Source organism: Callorhinus ursinus, unplaced genomic scaffold (assembly GCF_003265705.2).
Source record: "Callorhinus ursinus isolate GAN/ISIS: 27379988/994484 unplaced genomic scaffold, GSC_fseal_2.0 scaffold4, whole genome shotgun sequence".
In the NCBI taxonomy this organism is placed as follows: Eukaryota; Metazoa; Chordata; class Mammalia; order Carnivora; family Otariidae; genus Callorhinus; species Callorhinus ursinus.
The window spans coordinates 89138767-89159941 of NW_027397066.1; the positions used below are offsets into that span (position 1 = coordinate 89138767).

Consider the following 21175-nt stretch of genomic DNA (forward strand, 5'->3'; position numbering starts at 1 on the left):
CTACACCAGAACATAATGTTTTTTGCTTTGTAATATTCCTTAATAACTAGAACTTCAAACTGTTCCTTATTCCTATGTTGATATCAGCTATAAACATCCCAACAAAGACTTTCCATGGTTTCCCTTTGCTTCATCTTAGCTATAGGTTTTGACTTTTTAAGTAATGTTAATATATACTACCACTGGAACTTCCTTTGACTGCCTTTTCTTAAGGAGGTTGTTCTTAATGAGTCTTCTGGAACTGTTATAGAGTAAAAATCTGCCTTTTCCTTTAGACAGTTATCTAGTCTCATGAGCTGAATATGTTGGATAATATTTGAACTACTTTTAACCCAGACCCCAGGAAAATAACCCTCTCGATATAAGACTTGTGTAGGGGCTTGATCAGCAATGAAGGGCCATGGATCTTTAGGGGTATCCCTCCAGATCCCACTGTTTGATGTGGAGCTACCAGCTGTTTGAAACTGTGGTTCCAAAGTCAGTGAAAACAATTCATGACAAATGAATAAATTCAAAATTCTTTCATTCACTGATAGACCACTCTGAGGGATGGAGCAGCCAGGGCTCAATCATTCCTTATAAAGAATCTTCTATATGTTGGACATTAGAGTTCCAAATATAAATGAAATGCATTTTATTTATACATTTATACCTTGCTTCTTTCCTCTGAATAAACTTAAAGATGACAAAATGAATAAAATATCAATCTTCCCCTCAAGGATATCATCATCTAGGAGAAAAACATATGTCAAAACTATTACCACAATACAAAATAAAAGTAGTACAATATAGATATTATTAACAAAATAAGGGACAATTAATACATAATAGGGGGCTGGCATCTGGCCTTCGGCTTGGGTCATGATCCTAGGGTCCTGGGATTGAGCCCCACATCGGGCTCCCTGCTCAGCCAGGAGTGTGCTTCTCCCTCTCCCACTCCCCTTGCTTGTGTTCCCTCTCTCACTGTATCTCTCTCTGTCAAATAAATAAAATCTTTAGGAAAAAAAAGAAAGAAAGAAAATGGAGTGATCTTGGGGCCATACCTTAACCAAGTGATCAAACTTAGCAACACTAACAGTGACCCCTGATATGATGCAATGAGAAGTACACATCTCCTAAGTAGTCTTGCTAAAAAGGTTTAGCATTTATCTAATCAAACCTCTACATCTAACTTTCAGTTTACCAAAAGTATAGGAGCTAGAGGAGCTAGTTAAATGACAGCATGAGAAAAATAATCAGACAAATCCAAAATGTGAGACATTGTACAAGACAACTGACCTGCAGCTCTCAAAAAGGCAACATCATGATAAAAAGGATAGTGCACTGCTCTATATGAAAACTGACTAAAGAAACCTAACAACCAAATGCAATGAGTGAACAACTTGATTCGATCTTGGTTTAAAATATATATATGACTTTCTTGAAACAATTGGATGAATTCAACATGGAATTACTATTAATTTTCTGAGGCATAACAGTGGAATTGTGTTATGTAGGAGTATATCGTTATTCTTAGGGGTTGCATGGTAAATGTTTGGCAGGGAAGTGTCATGATGTCAAATTTACTTTGAAAATATCTAGAGCAAATAGAGCAAAATGTTAACGGTTAGTGAATTCCAGCAGAACGTTGGTGAGTTTCATTGTAGAATTCTTTTCATTTTGATGTACATGGAGTTTTTTCATAATAAAACTTAGACTAACTTGGTTCTCTTCTATAGGTGATATTAATGTTAAAAAATAAGAAAAGAGTAGGCATTGAGCAAGTGAGAAGGGCAGTAAGGAGAGGGACATCCTAGGCTGATGGGAAACCTTGAGTAGAGGCATTAAGGTAAAATCCTTGTGTACTGAGAGACTAGGGAGTTCACCCGGTAGATTGTATAAAATTCACTTCTGCTACACCATGTGGTTGATGAGCGAACTTCTACTGAGCCCTCGCTATTGTCACTGTCTCTTTTATCACTTAGTTTTTTGGCTACCAGTGATAAAAATCAATTGAAGAAAAAGCCGAATAGCCAGGATTCAAGAAGAACTGGAAGCCAAACAGCTCTGGGGATACAGGAATCCATAACAAGTCTTCCTAAGGGGAATGGGTCAGCTCCAATCCTTTTCCTTCTTTGGGTAACTCTACCTATGAGTCAATTCTTAGGAGAGAGGTTAAGATCTAGACACAAGCAGGTTCTCCCAGCATGGGCACTAAGGAATCAGTTTCTTACTGGGTGGCATTCTTGCTCACCTAAATTTAACTTTATTGAATTCTATCTTCTATTCTCTGAGCAACCCTTGAATCCTTTCTCATTTTGCTTGTTAGCAAGAGTTGTCTTCTGTTACTTGCCACTAAAGAAGCACAGTACAATTTCCTTTGTCTCTATTTTATTTGTAGTTAGACCCTTGGACATTTTCCTGTCATACATTTTATGACACAATTGCTTGTTGTGGTTTATTTTTGTCTGAATCTTTCTAGTAGATATAAAATTAGGAGATTCTGAAAATGTTTTTTTCCCTCTGGATTCTCTAGGGTATAGGGGTTAAGGATGGAAAGTACAGTAGGGTAAGGGTATGAGATACACAAAGAGGGAAAGAGAAAAAGAGAAGAAAGGAAGGGAAAATAACTTGAGAACAATTTTGGTACTGGAGTTAAGTTTGTTAAATACAGTGTGGAGCCTCACCCTTAAGGAGTCTAGGACAGGAGGAAGCAATCATTTGAGAACTAGTACAATGCTGAAAAACGGGTATGGGGCAAGTAGAGTAGGAATTGTGGTTGAACGGCCAAGGCTTTAAGGATCTTTAAATCCTTTGGAGAGGAGAATGAATATATACAAAGTCAAGATAGAGGAGGAAGGGGGCACCTGGGTGGCTCAGTCAGTTAAGTGTCTGCCTTCGGCTCAGGTCATGATCCCAGGGTCCTCAGACTGAGCCCCGCATTGGGCTCCCTGCTCAGTGAGGAGTCCCTGCTCCCTCTCCCCCTCCCCCTCCCCATCGCTCCTGCTCTCTCTCTCTGTCTGAAATAAATAAATAAAATCTTTAAAAAAAATGAAATTAAAAAAAAGAAAAAAGAGCAGGAAGTTCCTCAGGATTCAAGGCAGTCCATATTCTCAGGTAATGATGCTTGGACCTATAACAGCTACAAGAATTATCAAGGAGAGTTTTGCTTCTTAAAAAAAAATTAAGGTGAATAAATATAGCTTAAATCTAAGGTTATATTTTGGAGTTGGAGTTAGGAAAGACAAAAGTGGTGAAGCAGGATGTAAAAATGTGGTATGTGTTGGGGGAGGGCATCTTAAGGGGCAAGGACTGTGGTTTCACTTCTATATTTGCAGCCCCTGCCACTGCACCTGGCACAATGAGAACATTCAAATGCTTATGAGTAAACAGTTAAGTGGATGGATGAGAGAGTAATGTAGAAAAAAAATCATAATTCGTGGGCTATTTTAAAGAATTCCAGAGATGCTACAAGTTTGGAAGTATAGGAATGACCATGGAGGGAAACTTTTTGCATAGTTAAGTTTAACTAAATATTTGTTAGATACACATTCTGTGCTCTGCACCTTCACTTGGGAAGGATACAAAGATAAAGTACAGTCCCCACCCTAATATAACTCACCATCTGGTGTGTGCAGAGGGAGAAATAAGTACATTAAATACCAATAAGATTGGAGATACCACATAGAAAGAAGTAAGAAAGAAGCAAGAAAGAAGTAAGACGAAAGTATGAAAAAGAATTTGAAGGAGAACTCGTGTCTTGTTGGGGGGAGGTTAGAAGACTTAACATCAGAGATATTAGAAAGTATAAGGAGATATTAGAAATATGCCTCAAGGGACTGGCAGAATTTCCAAAGATAAAAGCATTCAGAAAGACGAAGTAGCACAAACAAAAGCAGAACGCTGGGAAATGTAGGCTATATCCAGGAGGACAGGTTGTGATCATACTAGGAAGGTCATGAATGCCAGGCTAGGAATCTGTATTTAATCGAAGGTACTGGAAATCATTTCAGGTTTCTGAATCAGAGAGTTATGTGGTTAAAAGCAGTGTTTTAAAGAACGCGAGTTCATCAGAGTTTTGTAGATAGGACCCTGCTACTCAAAGTCCTGATCTAGGGCCAGCAGCATGAGTTTCACTTGGGAGCCTATTAGAAATTCCAAATCTCAGCTCGTGTCCCAGACCCACAGAATCTAAACCTACAGAGAAGCAAGGGTCCCCAAGTGGTCTGTTTGCACATTCAACGTTGAGAAGCACTGGCATAGATTATAGTGGAGGAGGAAGATTTGACTTAAGGAGACCAGTTAGAGGACTCGGCCAAAGAGAGATGAACAAAGATGTCAGAAGTAGACCCAACAAGGCTAATGAGGTTGGCCAGAAAGGGAGAAGCCATAAATGATGCAGAACTTTTAGGCTAGATGGTGATGGCGTATTTCTGCCTCACTCATTTTCCTAATAGATTAATCTTCTTCCCTTTGTTCATTAAAGTCATTGTTTTAACACATTTTTCTTCTATTTGTTCCTTCTGTTCATTGGCAAGCACTGCTTCTTTCTGATTGTGCTCATTGCTCACAGGCCATAAAACAAGGGACATTTTCTCAAGCCTTGTTCTTAAGGAATGCAGATTGCAACTAATCCTATGCCACATGCTGGAGTAAAGAAATCACATGAAGAGATTAGAAAGAAGAAGAAAAGTGAAAATATCTTCTCTCCTCGATCAGGGTTCTCTTCCCTTCTGAGTTTAATACGAATCAAACAGGTGTGCATTCAAAGCATGTGAGTGTGTCTTCATCTGCTTTTAATCATCGGCTTCAAGAAAATTCAGATCTCTCAGAAAGAGGGAAAAATAAACAGCTGAGCAGTGTGACTCATTTACACTTCAAATATACTTTGAATTGGTTATTCCTCAATTAATCAAATAGCTGGTGTATCTCTAAAGTAGTATAAAGTGACACGCTGTGTGAAATCAATTTTTCTTTCCCAAATCATTAAATCCAGCAGCCTGTGACTACAGCCCTGCTAATTCTGGGTACCAGTCCTTTCATCCTCCATTAACTCTGGCACACCTAACAGGCTGTCAAGAATAATTTCCCAGGACGTAAATAATTCAGAAATTAAAAATTAATAAATAATAACAGAGAACTACTGGGAAATAGGCTGGGTCAATTAGTGTGTTCTGCATTCTGTTTCTTCGCAGCGGGGGGGGCAGCCACATTCGTTACTTGAATCTTTCCTTCGATTCTGAGGTCTGATTTACCGCTCTTCATTACTGGATCCAGTCAGACACAATTACCTCCATCACTATCTCAGTTCCTAACTTCAAAGAAATGAACGTTTTCTTGTCTGCTTTTTTTCTGCTTGCAGCAGGCTCAGCTTGACATCCCTGGAATTTCTTCCACGCAGACTAATTAATAAGTCTCCGACTTATCATATTCACTTCTCTTCTTTGATGTGCTACCTTAGTCAATCATCCCATTTAATTAGAATTTCAATGATAACTTTACTTATCTTGTGGCTAGATGTAAATTAAAATAACAGGATTTTAATTCTCTTTCGTATGGGGTTATGACATTTTGGAAGAAAAAGTTTCAACACAAACATGATATTATGTACTCTCTGTGTGGAGGTGGAGGAGCATTCTGCCAAATCCTTTTCCTCTTGCTACAAAATAGTATTGCAATGATGGAAATGCACTGGATTTTTCTATAGCATCATTTCACCAAGTCCTTCACAGGGGGGGAAAAAAAGTCTTGATTTGCATAAATAATTGGATCAAGGCACAGGTCATGTTGCCAGCCAAGGCAGTGGCTGTTTTGAAGAAAAAAAGTAGCTCCAGGAAAATCAAGGTTTTTGTGTACCAACTCTTTAAAGGCTTCTGCCCTTTTCTGTCAAGCCATGCCATTTTCCATTTTGGTAAAATTCTGGAGTGGCTTCTTTAGACTTCTTCCACAAAATAGCACCAGGAAAATTAAAAGTCTCCCCCAAGAACACAGCAAACATTAGTAGAGCACCAGCTGGGATACTGATGCGTGATACGCAAAACTGGTTAATAAAGGAGAGCAGAAAGCAGCGTTTCATTTCTAGGCAACAATCCTAAGGTCGCCATTTATTATTTATCCCACTGTGAGCCAGCCTCAGTCACATGCTTTACCTCTGTTAATTCTGCTATGTAATAACCCATTACATAGGCTTATTATCCCCATATTATAGGTAAAGAGAGAGTCTCAGCGAGGTTAACCTGCTTTCCTAAGGTCACAAAGGCAGCGCATGAAGAGGATGACGCAGAGAAAGCATAAGAATAAAGTTTCAAGCCTTGGAGCATAGCATTTAAAGACTTCCATGATCTAGCTTTATTCTGTCTGTCTGCCAAACTCATGTTCTTTCTACTCAATTACATAAGCTCATCCAAAATGCATCTTCAGGGGTGCCTGGGTGGTGCAGTTGGCTAGGCCAAGCGTCCAACTCTTGGTTTCAGCTCAGGTCGTGATGTCAGGGTTGTGAGATTGAGCCCTGCAGTTGGGCTCCGTGCTCAGCGGGAGGTTTGCTTAAGACTCTCTCTTCCTCTCCCTCTGCCCCTTTCCCTCTCTCTCTGCCCCCCCAAATAAATAAATCTTTGAAAAAATGCATCTTCAACATTAGCCCAATGCCAGATTTTAGCATAATAATACCTTATTAATACATCGTTGATGGTTGCCTTAATATTTACAAATATTGGCTGAAACTCAGTCCTTGTAGTTATAAACAGTGATCTCAGTCATCATAAATACATTATTTTTAAATAACAACTACAAACAGATAGTCATATGCCATATACCTAAGTTTTAGAGTAAGAAAACAAGCTTTTCTCACATTTTCTTATACTATTTTTTTCCCAGGAATAAAATTATTAGCTTTTCTCTTTGTCACTTAAAAAAAAAAAAAGTTACTACCAAGAAGAACATCACTGGCAATTTCACACAATTATTCTATCCTTGCTCTGAATTTCCCCCTTCTCCTCTCAGTAACAATGCCCAGTAAGACAACAAACAGAAGTTACAGTGACCAACGGAAACTTACTTCATTAGTAAGACATGAAACCACTGCATTAATGCCATTTTGAAGCTAACCTTTCAGGGATTTAATACAGTTGTTCTTTAACAATAGAACTTGGTTCATTTGCTACTTAAGACATGATTATTTAAATTAAAGTTAATTGGTTTCCTTACTCCCCTTTAGGGCATTAGGCTCAGAACATTTCTATTAGAAAAATCTAATTTGTCTCAAATTCCTATTTCTAAACTTTAGAGTGGTTAAAATGCTCTGATATTTTAACTCTTTGTAGCAAAAATCATCTCTAAATGAGAGCTCAAATGGCAAGGCCATTAAAGATGCAGGTGACGCAATTAGCACAAGGGCAGGATAGAAGGCAGAAGACACAGAACTCCAGGGTAAGGGGAGCCATGGGTCCCTGGCAGGGCCTGTCAGAGATCCAGGAAAGCTCAGACCATTCTGCTACTTCTCTTGCGGTTCCCAGTACAGAACATCCCCAACTGACAATGGTTCTCCTTGACAATGGTGCAAAAGCGATACACATTCACTAGAAACCATCGTCGAATTTTGAATTTGGCTCTTTTCCCAGGTTGGCGATCCACAGTAGGGTACTCTGTCATGATGCTGGGCAGGAGCAGCAGCCGCAGCTCCCGGTGGGCTGCACCATCATGAGGGTGAACCCCTGACGCAAATATGACCATTCTGTACCCAGGCAACCGCTCTGGTTTTCACTTCCAGTACAGTATTCAATCAATTACAGGAGATATTCAACACTTTATGAAAAAATAGGCTTTGTGTTAGATGGTTTTGCTTAACCATAGGCTAATATGAGTGCTCTGAGCACATTTAAGTTAGGCTAGCCTAAGCTGGGATGTTCATGTATTGTTAGGTGTATTAAAGGCATTTCCAACTTACCATATCTTCAGCATACGATGAGTTCACTGGGATGTAACCCATCGTAAGTCGAGGAAGATAGGTATAAATTTAATAATGAAGACCTGCCAAAGCAAGATTACCAAAACTACGACATATTTGAAATGTTTACACTGAACCAGTTAAAACTTTTAATACACAAAATGCACTGTGATACAATTCAGCTATTCACAAATAATCACAGGATTAATAAAATGCACTAATTCATGGAGCTCTACAATGTGTGACACCCAATAATGGGACAAAGTGTGTGTACAAGTTCTACAATGAAAGTCTTTCTATTTCTGTCATGTATCTCAATGACTACCTCTATAACCTCATCTAGAAATAATGTTGAAATTCTTAAGTTCAAGCTCTTCTTGAATAGGAAGCTCAAGTCCAAATGCTCCTTCTCACCATTCTTTGATTGACTCCAATCTCATTCATTCATTAAAAAGAAATATTTTTGAGTGCTTACTATGCTCCAGGTACCGCTCTAGGTATTGAAAATATATCCATCAAAAAAAGTTTTTAAAAGGACAAAATGTCCCTACTCATGCAGCATACTTCTAATGGAGGCAGACAAAGTATAATAAACATTACAGGGGTGCCTGGGTGGCTCAGTTGGTTAAGCGACTGCCTTCGGCTCAGGTCATGATCCCAGGGTCCTGGGATCGAGCCCCGCATCGGGCTCCCTGCTCCGCGGGAAGACTGCTTCTTCCTCTCCCACTCCCCCTGCTTGTGTTCCCTCTCTTGCTGTCTCTCTCTCTCTCTCTCTCTGTTAAATAATAAATAAAATCTTAAAAAAAAAAATAAAAAAATAAAGTTAAAAAAACAAAAACATTGCACACACACACACGTATGTATGTATGTATAGTATGTTAGAATGTGAGTAGTGCAGAAAAACCAGAAAAACAGTACAGGGTGGTGGTGGGGGTGGGGGTTGGGGGAGGGCAATGAAGGACAGAAATGAGCAATTTAAATGGGAGAGTTAGAATAGGCCTCACTGAAAAAGGGACCTTGAGTAAAGAAGCAGAGAAAGTGAGAGTAAGCCATGTAGATATCTGGGGGAAGAGCATTCCAGGCAGAGAAATAGCCAATGAAACAGGAACACCATGATGCCTTTGTGAAAATTAGAAAAGGTCCCCCACCTTTCTCCCACTGCCCAAATATTATTGACTATATTAATTGATCTGAGGAGAATATTTAAATTATCAGCTGAATGATTCTTAATAGATCTTAATACTTAATAGTATCTTAACAGATACTGAGAAGGAAATTAACAAATTCAAAACCCATTCTTGACATGGTTAAAAAAAAACACAAATAAAAATTGATGGCTATTTTCTTAACACAAAACTTAGTAGGTACTTTCTTGCTAATGTCAGGACAAAAAGAGAAATGCCCATTATCTACACTACTATTTAATACTGCATTTGAAGGATCAGCCAATGGAACTGGACAAGAGGCATAAGAACTAGAAAGGAAGAGGGAATATACCTGGATAATATACCTGGAAACCACCCAAAAATTAATAAAAAATTAAATACCAATCATAGGAGAATTTAGTAAGATAGCAGGATAAATTAATAAAAATTCACAGCCTTCAATAAAAAGAAAACAATTAAATGGAGTAATGAAAAAGACGAAGCCATTTACATTAGCAAGAAAACAGTTAAAAAACACCTATATATAAACTTAATAAGAAAAGTATAAAACCTATATGAATAAAACTTTAAAAATAGAGATGAATAAACAGAATCATCCCGTGATACAATGACTCAACATCATAAAGAGGTCAATTCCCCACAAGTTAATATATAAATATAGAACAATAAAAATGCCAACCAAATTTTTATTGGAGCCAAACGAGTTGATTCTAAAATTTGCATGTGAGTTGATACGCAAAATTTTAAATTATTTTTAGTATTTTATATAAAATATCTTGAAATCTGGGCGCCTGGGTGGCTCAGTTGGTTGGGCGACTGCCTTCGGCTCAGGTCATGGTCCTGGAGTCCCGGGATCGAGTCCCACATCGGACTCCCTGTTCAGCGGGGAGTCTGCTTCTCCCTCTGACCCTGCTCTCTCTCTCTCTCTCTCAAGTAAATAAATAAAAAATCTTTAAAAAAAAAAAAAATCTTGAAATCTATAAAAAGCAATCAGGCACATGAGAAGACAAGATAACAAAAGCCAAGAGAAATATCACAAAAGAAAGACATCTGTGGGGAATTCAGATAATGGAGTTATCAATCATAAAACACTAAAATAATTATGCTGAATATACTCAAGCACTCAAGGTAATAGAAGTCAGGATTGAAAAATTAGCATATAATGGGAAGCATAAAAAGAGAAACAAATGGAAAGATTAGAACTGAAAATGCAATAACTGAAATTAAAAAGTCATTCAATGCGTTTAATAGTGCATTAAATATACTGAACAGAGAATGAAGTAGAAGACAGGTCAAAAGAAAGCAGAATGAAGCACTGAAAAACAAAACAATAGTAAATACTAAAGAGAGGGTGAAAAACTGTGGTAGTTTTAAGATATAATCCTAAAGGGGTGCCTGGGTGGCTCTGTCAGTTAAGTGTCTGCCTTCAGCTCAGGTCATGGGTTGGAGCCCTGTGTCAGACTCCCTGCTCAGCGGGAAGTCTGCTTCTCCCTCTCCCTGCCCCCCCCCGCTTGTGCTCTCTTTCTCTCTCTCTCTCTCTCTCAAATAAATAAATAAAATCTTTTAAAAATAAATAAATAAAATACAATCCTAAAATTACTGATATTCTATCCATCAAGAGGTGAGGCTATAAATCCACTGCCTTTGAATCTTTGGTGTGTGATATTATGATTTTAAAAAGGAAATATAGGGACACCTGGGTGGCTCAGTTAATTCAACCTCTGACTCTTGATCTCAGCTGGGGTCATGATCTCAGGGCGGTGAGATCAAGCCCAGCGTTGGGCTCTGTGCTCAGCGGGGAGTCTGCTTGAGATTCTCTCCCTTTTCCTCTCCCTTTGCTCCTCCTACTTTCTTCTCTCTCTCTCTCAAATAAATAAATAAATCTTAATAAAATAAAATAAAATAAAATGGGAAATATATATTTGGTCTTATTCTGACACATGGCTCCTAAAACTCTTAGAATTTCCTAAGTGATAAGGGCTATAAAGTCTTTTGTTCTGTTAACGTGGTGACTTTTGGGCCTCACCAAAAGCTAGGGGCTGGCTGCCTGAAGAACCAACCATGCGATTACAGAATTGGTGGGGGAACCACTGCCATGTGCCACTGTGCCAGGCCTAAAACTCCATGGGAACAAAAGATCCTTTTTGGGGGGCCTCACCCTATGTATGTCTTCATCTGGTTGCTGATTTGTACCCTTTAAGATCTTTTGCAATAAATTGGTAATCCAGTGAGAAAATGGATTTCCTGAGGCCTGTGAGCCACTCTAGCAAACCCAAGGAGGGAGTCGTGGGAACCTCTGCTTTAGAGCCAGTTGGTCAGAAAAACAGGTAACAACCTGGACTCATGAGTGGCATCTGAAGTGAAAGGCAGTTTGTGGAACTGAGCCCTTGACCTGTGGGATCTGATGCTATCTCCAGGTAGACACTCTCGGAATTGAGTTGAATTGTAGGACATCTGGCTGGTGTCAGAGACTTGCTTGGTGGTGTAGGGAAACCTCTCCCACCTGCCCTCCCCCACGCTGGAATTAGTGACCAGACCTTGAGCATAATGGAAACCATGAGCGTAATAAAATGGTTTTTATTTTATACCACTACGTTTGAGGTGATCTGTTATATTGCAACTAATAACTAGAAGAGAGACCTAGAGATACAATGATAGGAATACAGTGTGGAGCTAGAGTCCCAGAAGGAAAGAGAATGGAGCAAAAGCAATATTTGAATAGATAATGGCTGAGAATTACTTAAAATTCATGAAAGATATCAAGATACAGATATAAAAGACCCTACAAACCTCACAGAATTAAGAAAAGCTTGCCTAAGCACATCATAGTAAAACTAATGGAAACCAAACCTAAAGAGAAAGTGTTCCCAAAGATAGCACAGAAAAAAAAGACAAATTCCTTTTAAAGAAGAAAAAATAAGAATTTGATTTCTCAACAGACCACGAAAACCAAAAAACAACAGACTGTTATTTTCAAAGTACCAAAAGGAAAAAAACCACCAACCTTGAATTCTTATTCAGCACAGCAGAAGCTGCTGATGTCCTGCATCATGTTCCTTCAGCCCAATTCTAATTTTGGCTTCATTTGTGGTCAACTGATTAGTAACCTTAATTATATCTTCAAAATCCCTTTTGCCAGGTAATATAACATAATTTTGAGACTATCACCATGCGACAGAAGTCACTGGGGCCATCCTAGAATTCTTAGCCTTCTGCCTACCATACATACTCTATGACCCACAAATTCCACTTCTAGGTTTATGCCCAACTGAAATGTATACATTATCTTCACCAAAATACATGTACTACAGTAGCAGTATTGTTCATAACCCGAATTTGGAAACCACCGTATGCCCTTCAACAGAAGAATAGTAATATGTTTGCTCAGTGGAATTCTATATAGCAGTGAGAATTTTAAAAATATGTAGATGAATATTATAAACATAAGACTGAATAGAAGAAGCCAGCTACAAAGAATATTGGTCATTTATATAAAGAACAAAAATTGGCAAAACTTATCTATGGGGTAGAAGTCAGAATAGTGGTTACCCTTGGAAGAGGGGAAACAAATGGGAGTATGCAGAGAGGCCATTTGGAGTACTGATAATATTGTGTCTTGACCTAGGTGTGTTCAGTTTGTGAAAATTTATCAAATTATATATGTATTGTATGTGCAAAGATTTAAAATTACTGCTTCAAACAAATCTTAGAAAATCCAAAAGAATCTTCATACAAATTACTAGAAATAATAGAATTTATCAAGATGGCTGAAAGAAAAATTAATATACAAGCAATCGCATTTCTATATACCAGCAACAAAAAACTAGAATACATACTTTAAAAGACAACAGAATCAGAAAATGTCAACTTTTAATTAACCTAGAAATTAATCTAACAAAAAGCATGCAAATCTCTATAGAAAAATTATAAAACTTTATTAAGGGATACTAAAGAGGACTTAAAGAGGGGTGCCTGGGTGGCGCAGGCGATTAAGCATCCAACACTTGGTTTAGCTCAGGTCAGGATCTCAGGGTCCTGAGATCAAGCCCTGCGTCAGGCTCCGCGCTCAGCACGGCCTCTGCTTAAGACTCTCTCTCCCTTTTTCTCTGCCCCTTCCCCTGCTCTCTCTCTCTCTCAAATAAATAAAAAAAAAAATCTTTTTTAAAAAAAGAGGACTTAAATATACGTTGAGAGATGTTATATTCATATTTATGAAAACTTCGTATCATAAAAACGTTAATTCTCCTCTAATTGACCCACAGATTCAATGCAAATGCAAACAAAACTCAGAGTAGCTGACTCTAAAATGTATCTGGGAGAGAGAAAAGGTCAAGAATTTTCTTTCCAAAAAAGAAGAAAAGGTAGTGCATATTTGCACTTCTAGCAGTTAGGATTTACTAAAGAATTTAGGGCGTGTGGAACTAATAAAGAAAAGACAAAGTGACCAGTGGAATAAACTAAAGAGCCAGAAACAGACCCACACAGGTATGGAACTTTGGCATACAACACAGCTAAGATATCAGATTGGGGGGAAGGGGGTATTCAATAAGTGAAGTTGGAAAAAAAGATTATACATAATGGAAAGAAAGAAAATTGTATCCCTAACTCACTCTATACACAAAAATCAACTCTAAATGAGTCAATAACAAGACTTTAAACCGCTAGAAAATATAGGTGATTATCTTACAGACCTTTGAGTAGAAAAGCATTTTTTTTAAAAGATTTTATTTATTTATTTGACAGAGAGAAACACAGCGAGAGAGGGAACACAAGCAGGGGGAGGGGGAGAGGGAGAAGCAGGCTTCCCGCGGAGCAGGGAGCCCCCAATGCGGGGCTCGATCCCAGGACCCTGGGATCATGACCTGAGCCAAAGGCAGACGCTTAACGACTGAGCCACCCAGGCACCCTAGAAAAGCATTTTTGAAACAAGACACAAAAGCACACACTCAGTAAAGATACATTTGACCACACTGAGATTAATAACTTTTATGGAAAATCTCTCAAATAAATGAATTTTAAACCTCAAAGTTTCCTAGTCGGAGCCAGAAAAAAAGTGTGAGGTAAGTTCATCTTATTTCAATCTCACAAAAGTTTATGGAATGTTTAGTTAGAGTACACAGAAGTCAATGAATGGGGAACTGAGAGAAAGATTAATAAAAACAAATGAGGTTCTTGGAAACATCTAATAAGATGTCCACATCTCTGACAAGACTGATTGAGAAAAATGCAAATACAGATTGAAAGACAAGAGAAGTCACCTTATAGAACTGGGTTAAGTGTGATGAGGGAAAACTATGGCAGTGAGACCACTGTTCTTTTTTCTCTTGGGGTACAGGGGGGCGTGGAAAGATAAGTGAACAGTACTACAGTGGGGTCAGGTTTCCCATCTCCTGTTGCCATACTCATCTGTCCAGCCCAGTCTCTCTAGAGAGAGAATATATATTCCAAGTAAATGCACTCATTTGTTCACTCATTCAAAAACCACATGTGACTGTGTCCAATGCCTGGTATAGAGACAAAAGGGATTCCAGAAGGACAAAAAGTGAACGACTGGAAGGGAGGAAGTAACTCAGGACTAGGTCAGGGGAGAAGCAGCTATTTGAGAGTCAGCAAAGGGCAGGATATAACTAGAGCCTTCCATCTGGTGTGGTGACAAAGATGTGAGGAATGACGTAATTAACAAGACTCACCATCCAGGACAGATCTCTAATATGAACAGGGCATCTGCCTTCAGTCACTTGCCTGCTTTCTCATCTCAACAGTCAGGCTGGGAAACCTGGAAGGGAACTTGAATGGATAGTAGGATGCTCTACTCAAATTCCCACTTCTGGACCAATGCAGCAGGTTCGCTGCTGCTTCCCTCACTAGACATTGCTCTCAGCTTCAAAAAACTGCGTCACCCCTGGTCAGAGGGCATGCAGGCTCAGGACTGACTGACATGGGAGCACAAAGGCCTGGCTCCCTCGCCCGTTTGGGACAACTGTGAAGAGCTCTTTATTGGAACAGCTGAGGCCTCATTGTAGATCCCGTGCTCCTACCTTCCTCACTTCCTTAGGAGTGGGTGTATTTTTTAAGGGCATCCCCCAATACTCCAGCATGCAACTCTCTCTCAGTGTGTTTGCAAGGAGCCTAAGATAAAAATTGAAAGGCCCTTTTTAGCATTTTTTCCTTAAGGCCCAGACAAAGTGCTCTTTACTTTTTTGGAGGTCATGAACCTTCTAGACAATATAATGAAAGCTAAGGACTCTTGTCTCAAAAAATATATATATACATAGGCACTTAATGTAAACTTTTACGTGCTATTTTAGAGGGGCTTTTGTCCCCCCTTCCTCCTCATTTTTCAGGCACAGCTCAAACTTTATTACCTATGTGAAGCTCTGTACATAATCATAAGATTAGCCACCATTTATCGAGCACTTGCTTTGGACAAGATCTGTGCTAAGTGCTTTAATTTTATTGTGCCTTTGATCGTGGCATAACTCATTTAAAGACTTGCTCAAAGTAACACAGCTAATAATTAGCAGATACTGGATTTTAATCCAATTTGTTAACCTTGTGCTTTGAATGAAAGACAAGAAAAAAGAAGGGAAAGTTAAAGAGAGTAACTCCTCAAAGGTCACCTAATTTACAAGTGTCTGAATTGGGATCTAAACCCACGACTAACAACAAAGCTGGTGCTCTTTAGGCTAAATGTGTCCTAGCGCCCCTCAGAACGAAAAAAGTTGATTTTGTCCCACCTCGGCCCTTTGCAGCTCCCTTTGTCATCTGCATTTGTTTCTACAGCGATTCCCAAAAGAGCTTTACGCGGCGCTATCGGGGATTGCTGACGCGCATCCAGGCCCCCAGGCACGGACCGCACGCCAGTTGCCGTACAACATGGCGGCGCTATGCATCTCCCGCCCATGGAGGGGAGCTAAGCGGCATCCGTACTACAAGGCGGTGCTAGTTCTGGCGTAACTTCCCGTCCGACGCAATCATAGTTAACCTTTAAACTTGCAAGTGCTTCCTTTTCTCTCTTCCGGGGACGGCGTCAGTAGGTATGGCTGCTCTTTCCTTTTCCCTATTGCTACTCCCTCTACAATCGGCTGCCATCCGGGAAGCTGGGGGAGCCAGGATCTCTTAGCCTCAGCCTTTTGAACTGGCGTGGGGATAAAAGGTTCAGGAGGAGAGCTGGTGGTGAGCAGGTCCTCGGCTTTTTAGCTTCAGACAGCCATCGATCCGGACCTCCCCTCCGGAGCCGGGAGTAGCCGGAGCTTACCGCTCGGGGCTTTGCCGCCTTCCTAAGTTGCGTTTGGGGGCCCACGAGTGTGGTCCGGCTGGTTGAGACTCTGCGAAGTCGTAGAACATTTTCATATCTTAGGCTCACGTTTTATCATCGAGCCTGTACATGTGTTCAGGCTTCGGGAGGGCGGACGACCAGCATGTTCGGGTCGTTATTTCAAAATATTTTCATTTCCAAGGCCAATACCAAGGAAGATAAAATGTTAATAGGGGGTATTCTGTCTTGGTCTTGGGGTTGTTTACGGAATGGTGGCTGTTTGGATCTCTCGCATTGGCTTTCGGTGTCCCTTTTGGTGTCTTGACAGTTATGTTTTAGTGTAATGTTAGCAAGGAGCTTATAACAACAAATGCAGGTTATTTTATATCTCATGTGATGAAGTGATTACGAAGTTTGGGATTAAAAAAAGGATTCAAGTCTTTGTTTACGTTTTCATGTTATTTTGAGTGGTTAACTGAAAAACGGTTCTGGTGCGTACTTGCATAGCCGATTTGCTAAGTGACCTCATTCAGTAGTAGTATTTCCAGTTGGCAAATGAGAAAAAAAAAACCCAGATGCCATAATTCAAAGACACTTTGATGCCAAAATAAGTATTATTTGGCGCTTGACTTGTTCCACAGGCTACTTTAGAGCGAGACACTGATTCCTGAGCATCTTTTGTGTGACAGGCACTGCAGTAGGTTGAGCGGGTTAGCTTATGTCATTTAATCTCAATGAGAGCCGTGTGAACTCAGTAAAAAAATATTTTAGAGACAAGGAGGCTAGCTAGCCCCTTGTGCAGTATATTCCAGGAGATGGCATAAGTGAGGATTCAACTTCTGTGTTCAGGTGCGATTTTCCTTTAAAAACTTCTAAACTTAGTAGCATTTTTCTGGACACCACCAAACAGAATCAGACTTACTGAGGAATAAGTTTGGCAAATTTTAACGAAGTACCGTCATTGATTACTATCAGGAAAACAGACATGGGCCTCCTAGCAATTCCTACCGGTCACTTTTAAATAAAAGTGAAAGTATGGAATTCTTTTCGTAAGGTACTTTAAGGATTATTGCATATAAGAATATGTATATGGAATGTATATATTATGTGATGCTGTTTTGTTGTGAGGTTTGAACTATTTCTACAATGCAGTTTTATTCCATTCTTAATTTAGGCATTCAGAATGGTCCAGCGTTTGACCTACCGTCGTAGGCTGTCCTATAATACAGCCTCTAACAAAACTAGGCTGTAAGTATTTCTAAAATTTAAATACGTATTGTTGTTTACTCTGCAGAATGCTGAGCTTTTCCCTATTATCTGACTTCCTAGGTCCCGAACCCCTGGTAATAGAATCGTTTACCTTTATACCAAGAAGGTTGGGAAAGCACCAAAATCTGCATGTGGCGTGTGCCCAGGCCGACTTCGAGGAGTAAGTGATCCCTCTGCTCTGAATAACAGGAACTAGTGAGCATTAATATTTTGGTAAGGGAATGAGTGAAGGCGAGGTCACCACTGGGAAGGCTGAGAAGTGCTCAAGCATCCATGATCCAAGTCTGTCAAGAACATAGACTTTTAAAGCCTGTGTGACAGATACAGTGAAATGCCTTTCAGATAAATCAGTATATCATTTCCTGTTCTGACCTGGTTTAGTGTTTATACTTGTCACATGTCGAATCCGGGACAGTTTCTGTTAAAGCATCACAAAATAATGTCAACATTGACTTTGCAGGTTCGTGCTGTGAGACCTAAAGTCCTTATGAGGTTGTCCAAAACGAAAAAACACGTCAGCAGGGCCTATGGTGGTTCCATGTGTGCTAAGTGTGTTCGTGACAGGTAAATATAATGTTCTGAAATGCATGTGTCTGTTCCATTGCATGCTAATCATAGAAGACTGGTGAAATTTAAATTAAAGTTGCATATTTTAGAATCCTTCCTAGACTAGGGATAATTGGTGCTGTACAAACGAATAAATGATGCTGGTTCAAATTAATTCACTTAGGATTTGGGGGCATCCTTATGCTAGATGTAGAAATTAAAATGACCTTGGTTTTGTGGGGAGGCAGGTAAGAAACCATTAAGTTGTCACATGGGTAGATGGAGAGCGGAAGGTCTTAAAAGTGGGAACAAAATACATGTAATTCTAGTGTGGCTGGAGCAGAGTGTTGTAGGAGGTGATAGACAAGAGAGGTGGAAGTCACAGATCCTGAAGGCCCTTACAAGACAGATTTTTAGCTTGATCCTTAAACATGGAGGGATTGGTGGGTTTCGAGCAGGGGCGGGAGACCTTTGGTGGGCCAGAAACTAAAACTGCAGCAGGATGGATAGTAACCACATTCTTTCAACAAAAGGTGAGTGCTTGGGAAGGCTGAGGCAATGGCACCTGCATTAAGACCTAAAGGCTGGGTGGGGAGGGTCATAGGAGATGAGCATGTTCCAGGTAGAGGACGGGACTTGGGTATGTGAAAGAATTGGTAGTGGCCTAGGTAGGAGTGGAAACAGTGGCGTTTGTGATGGTAACATTTACTGGGCGTTTTAATGATGAACATTGTCACAGGTCCATCAGGGAGGGGTTTCTATTCAATTTTTTGTGAAGAAACCAAGGCTTTTTTTTTTTTTTTTTAAGATTTTATTTATTTATTTGACAGAGACACAGCGAGAGAGGGAACACAAGCAGGGGGAGTGGGAGAGGGAGAAGCAGGCTTCCCACGGAGCAGGGAGCCCGATGCGGGGCTCGATCCCAGGACCCTGGGATCATGACCTGAGCCTAAAGCAGACGCTTAACGACTGAGCCACCCAGGCACCCCGAAACCAAGGCTTGTTTAAATTCTCATAGTCAGTAAGGGGCAGCACTGGGATTTATTCTAGGTTTTATTGAGACCCTTGCTTTTAATCTCATTGATTTTATAAACATGAATTGCCTCCAAAGACTTGGTGGAAGGATTTGTGAGGTGGTTGGTCTTTACAAGTTAAGGAACTGGTTCAGAAAGTGGGTTGCCTCCAATTTATTCAGCTAGTTCTATAAAGTGGTTGAGCTAAGTTTCTAAACCAAATCTGGCACCAAACTTGCAAGTTCACTCTGCCTTTCGGGAGTTAATTTGTAAGGGGATGGTAAGGCATGTTACAGTAATTCAAATACAAGGTAAATGTAACTTCCATGAAATACAAGAAAACTGAACTATGATTGGAGTTTAGAGGAGAAATTACTTCCAGGTACCTGGAACTCTGGGAATGGTATTTGAGGTGGTACCTGAATGATAGGTAAATGTTGGCCCAAGGTTGAAAGGGCATTGTAGGCAAAGAATGCAGAGGAATGAGAAATGAGATTGAAAAGGTGCATTGGAGATGGGAGGGTCATGAATTAGTTTTAAGCAAAAGGTGTTTGGTTTTTTACCCCTTGTTCCCAGACTTGCTAAACATCATCATGGGCACATTTATTAAAAATATGATTTACAGGCCCTAGCTCTTAGAGATTTGGGTGTAGATCTACTGGTAGTCTATAGGTTAGTATTAGCTGTGACTCAGAGGAGTCTGGTCTCAGTAAAGTTTAGGGAATTTTTAAGTGAGAGTGGCATCAGTTGTGTTTCTATAATGTAATTAACATTGGGGATATTTGAAGGAGTCCAAAATCCCAGGGATTTTAGGCTGCTTTTAATATAATTAGGTAACCAGGGGACCAATAAAGAGCATAAGTGGGACAGGTTTTTGTGGGAATTTGCTTTCTCTGTGGAGGTAACTTTGCTTTTAACAAATGGTAGTGAATACCTGCTCTTTGTCAGGTCCTATGCACTGTAATAATAGTGATTAATAAAATGTACTTCCTCTCTAAATGGAGGTTCCAAGTACAGAAATTGCAACTCCTTCCAAGTTCAATCTTCATAAAGTCTTTTGAAATGGGTATGAACTTAACTGCTGTACCTTACAACGGAGAAGTTAACTTGCCCAAGATCACATAGCTGTTAAGTAGCAGAGTTGGCTCCAGACAATCAGACTGTAGAATCTTTACACTTGAGAAAGTGCCTCTTGCTAATAGCTTTTAATCAACCCACCATTTTGGTTCCGCACACATAATTCCTTCATGACTCACAAGAAGAGGGCAGGTGCAATTACATAGAATTGAGGGATTCTCCTGCTTTAAATGCCAGCGTAGGAAGGAGACCTTCAGCTAAACGAGTCTAGCCATCTAATTTCAGCTCCTAAGTGTTTAGTCTGTACTTGGGGGTTTCATTTACTTTTAAGTATTCATTTAATATTTTTCTTTCTAGGATCAAGCGTGCTTTTCTTATCGAGGAGCAGAAAATCGTTGTGAAAGTGTTGAAGGCCCAAGCACAGAGTCAGAAAGCTAAATAAAAAAATGAAGCTTTTTTGAGTAATAAAAAAAAAATCAGAAGGCTTGATCTGTTATTGCTGTTGTAATTTGTTAGTATACCCGTTTCTATGGTGTTTGGGGATTCCATGATTTTTAGGTGATTACTCTTTCTGAACGACAGGAATTGGAGGTCAGTGTGATGGGTAGAATTTTTTGATGGCCCCTCTGGAAGACTTGGGATGGTTTGAGAAGAGTGGCCCTTAAAATACCTGGATGTGGTTTTGTTTGTTTTTTTTTTAAGATTTTGTTTATTTGTCAGATCACAAGTAGGCAGGGTGGCAGACCGGGAGAGGGAGAAGCAGGCACCGCACTGATCAGAGAGCCTGATGCGGGACTCGATCCCACTGGGATCATGACCTGAGCCGAAGGCATACGTTTAACCAACTGAGCCACCCAGGCACCCCTGGAAGTTTCTTTTAATTCTACTGAATCATTTCCGTAGAATCTCCTTCACCAACGTTGAT

General features: G+C 39.8%; 1 protein-coding gene and 1 long non-coding RNA gene across 2 annotated transcripts; one reads left to right on the top strand and one right to left on the bottom strand.

The window, feature by feature from the left end:
- Positions 1-631: 631 nt before the first annotated feature.
- Positions 632-16267, bottom strand: LOC141372642 (uncharacterized). Its single transcript, XR_012378004.1, has 4 exons — positions 15825-16267; positions 14778-14863; positions 7922-8004; positions 632-730 (listed from the first exon to the last, which is right to left on the bottom strand). It is a non-coding gene; the product is annotated as an uncharacterized lncRNA (long non-coding RNA).
- A 1216-nt stretch (positions 16268-17483) lies between these two features.
- Positions 17484-20746, top strand: RPL34 (ribosomal protein L34). Its single transcript, XM_025873694.2, has 4 exons — positions 17484-17593; positions 17675-17774; positions 18075-18178; positions 20608-20746. The coding sequence occupies exons 1-4, from the start codon at positions 17529-17531 to the stop codon at positions 20690-20692; spliced, it is 354 nt and encodes a 117-aa protein (XP_025729479.1). The 5' UTR covers positions 17484-17528; the 3' UTR covers positions 20693-20746.
- The last annotated feature ends 429 nt before the right edge of the window (positions 20747-21175 follow it).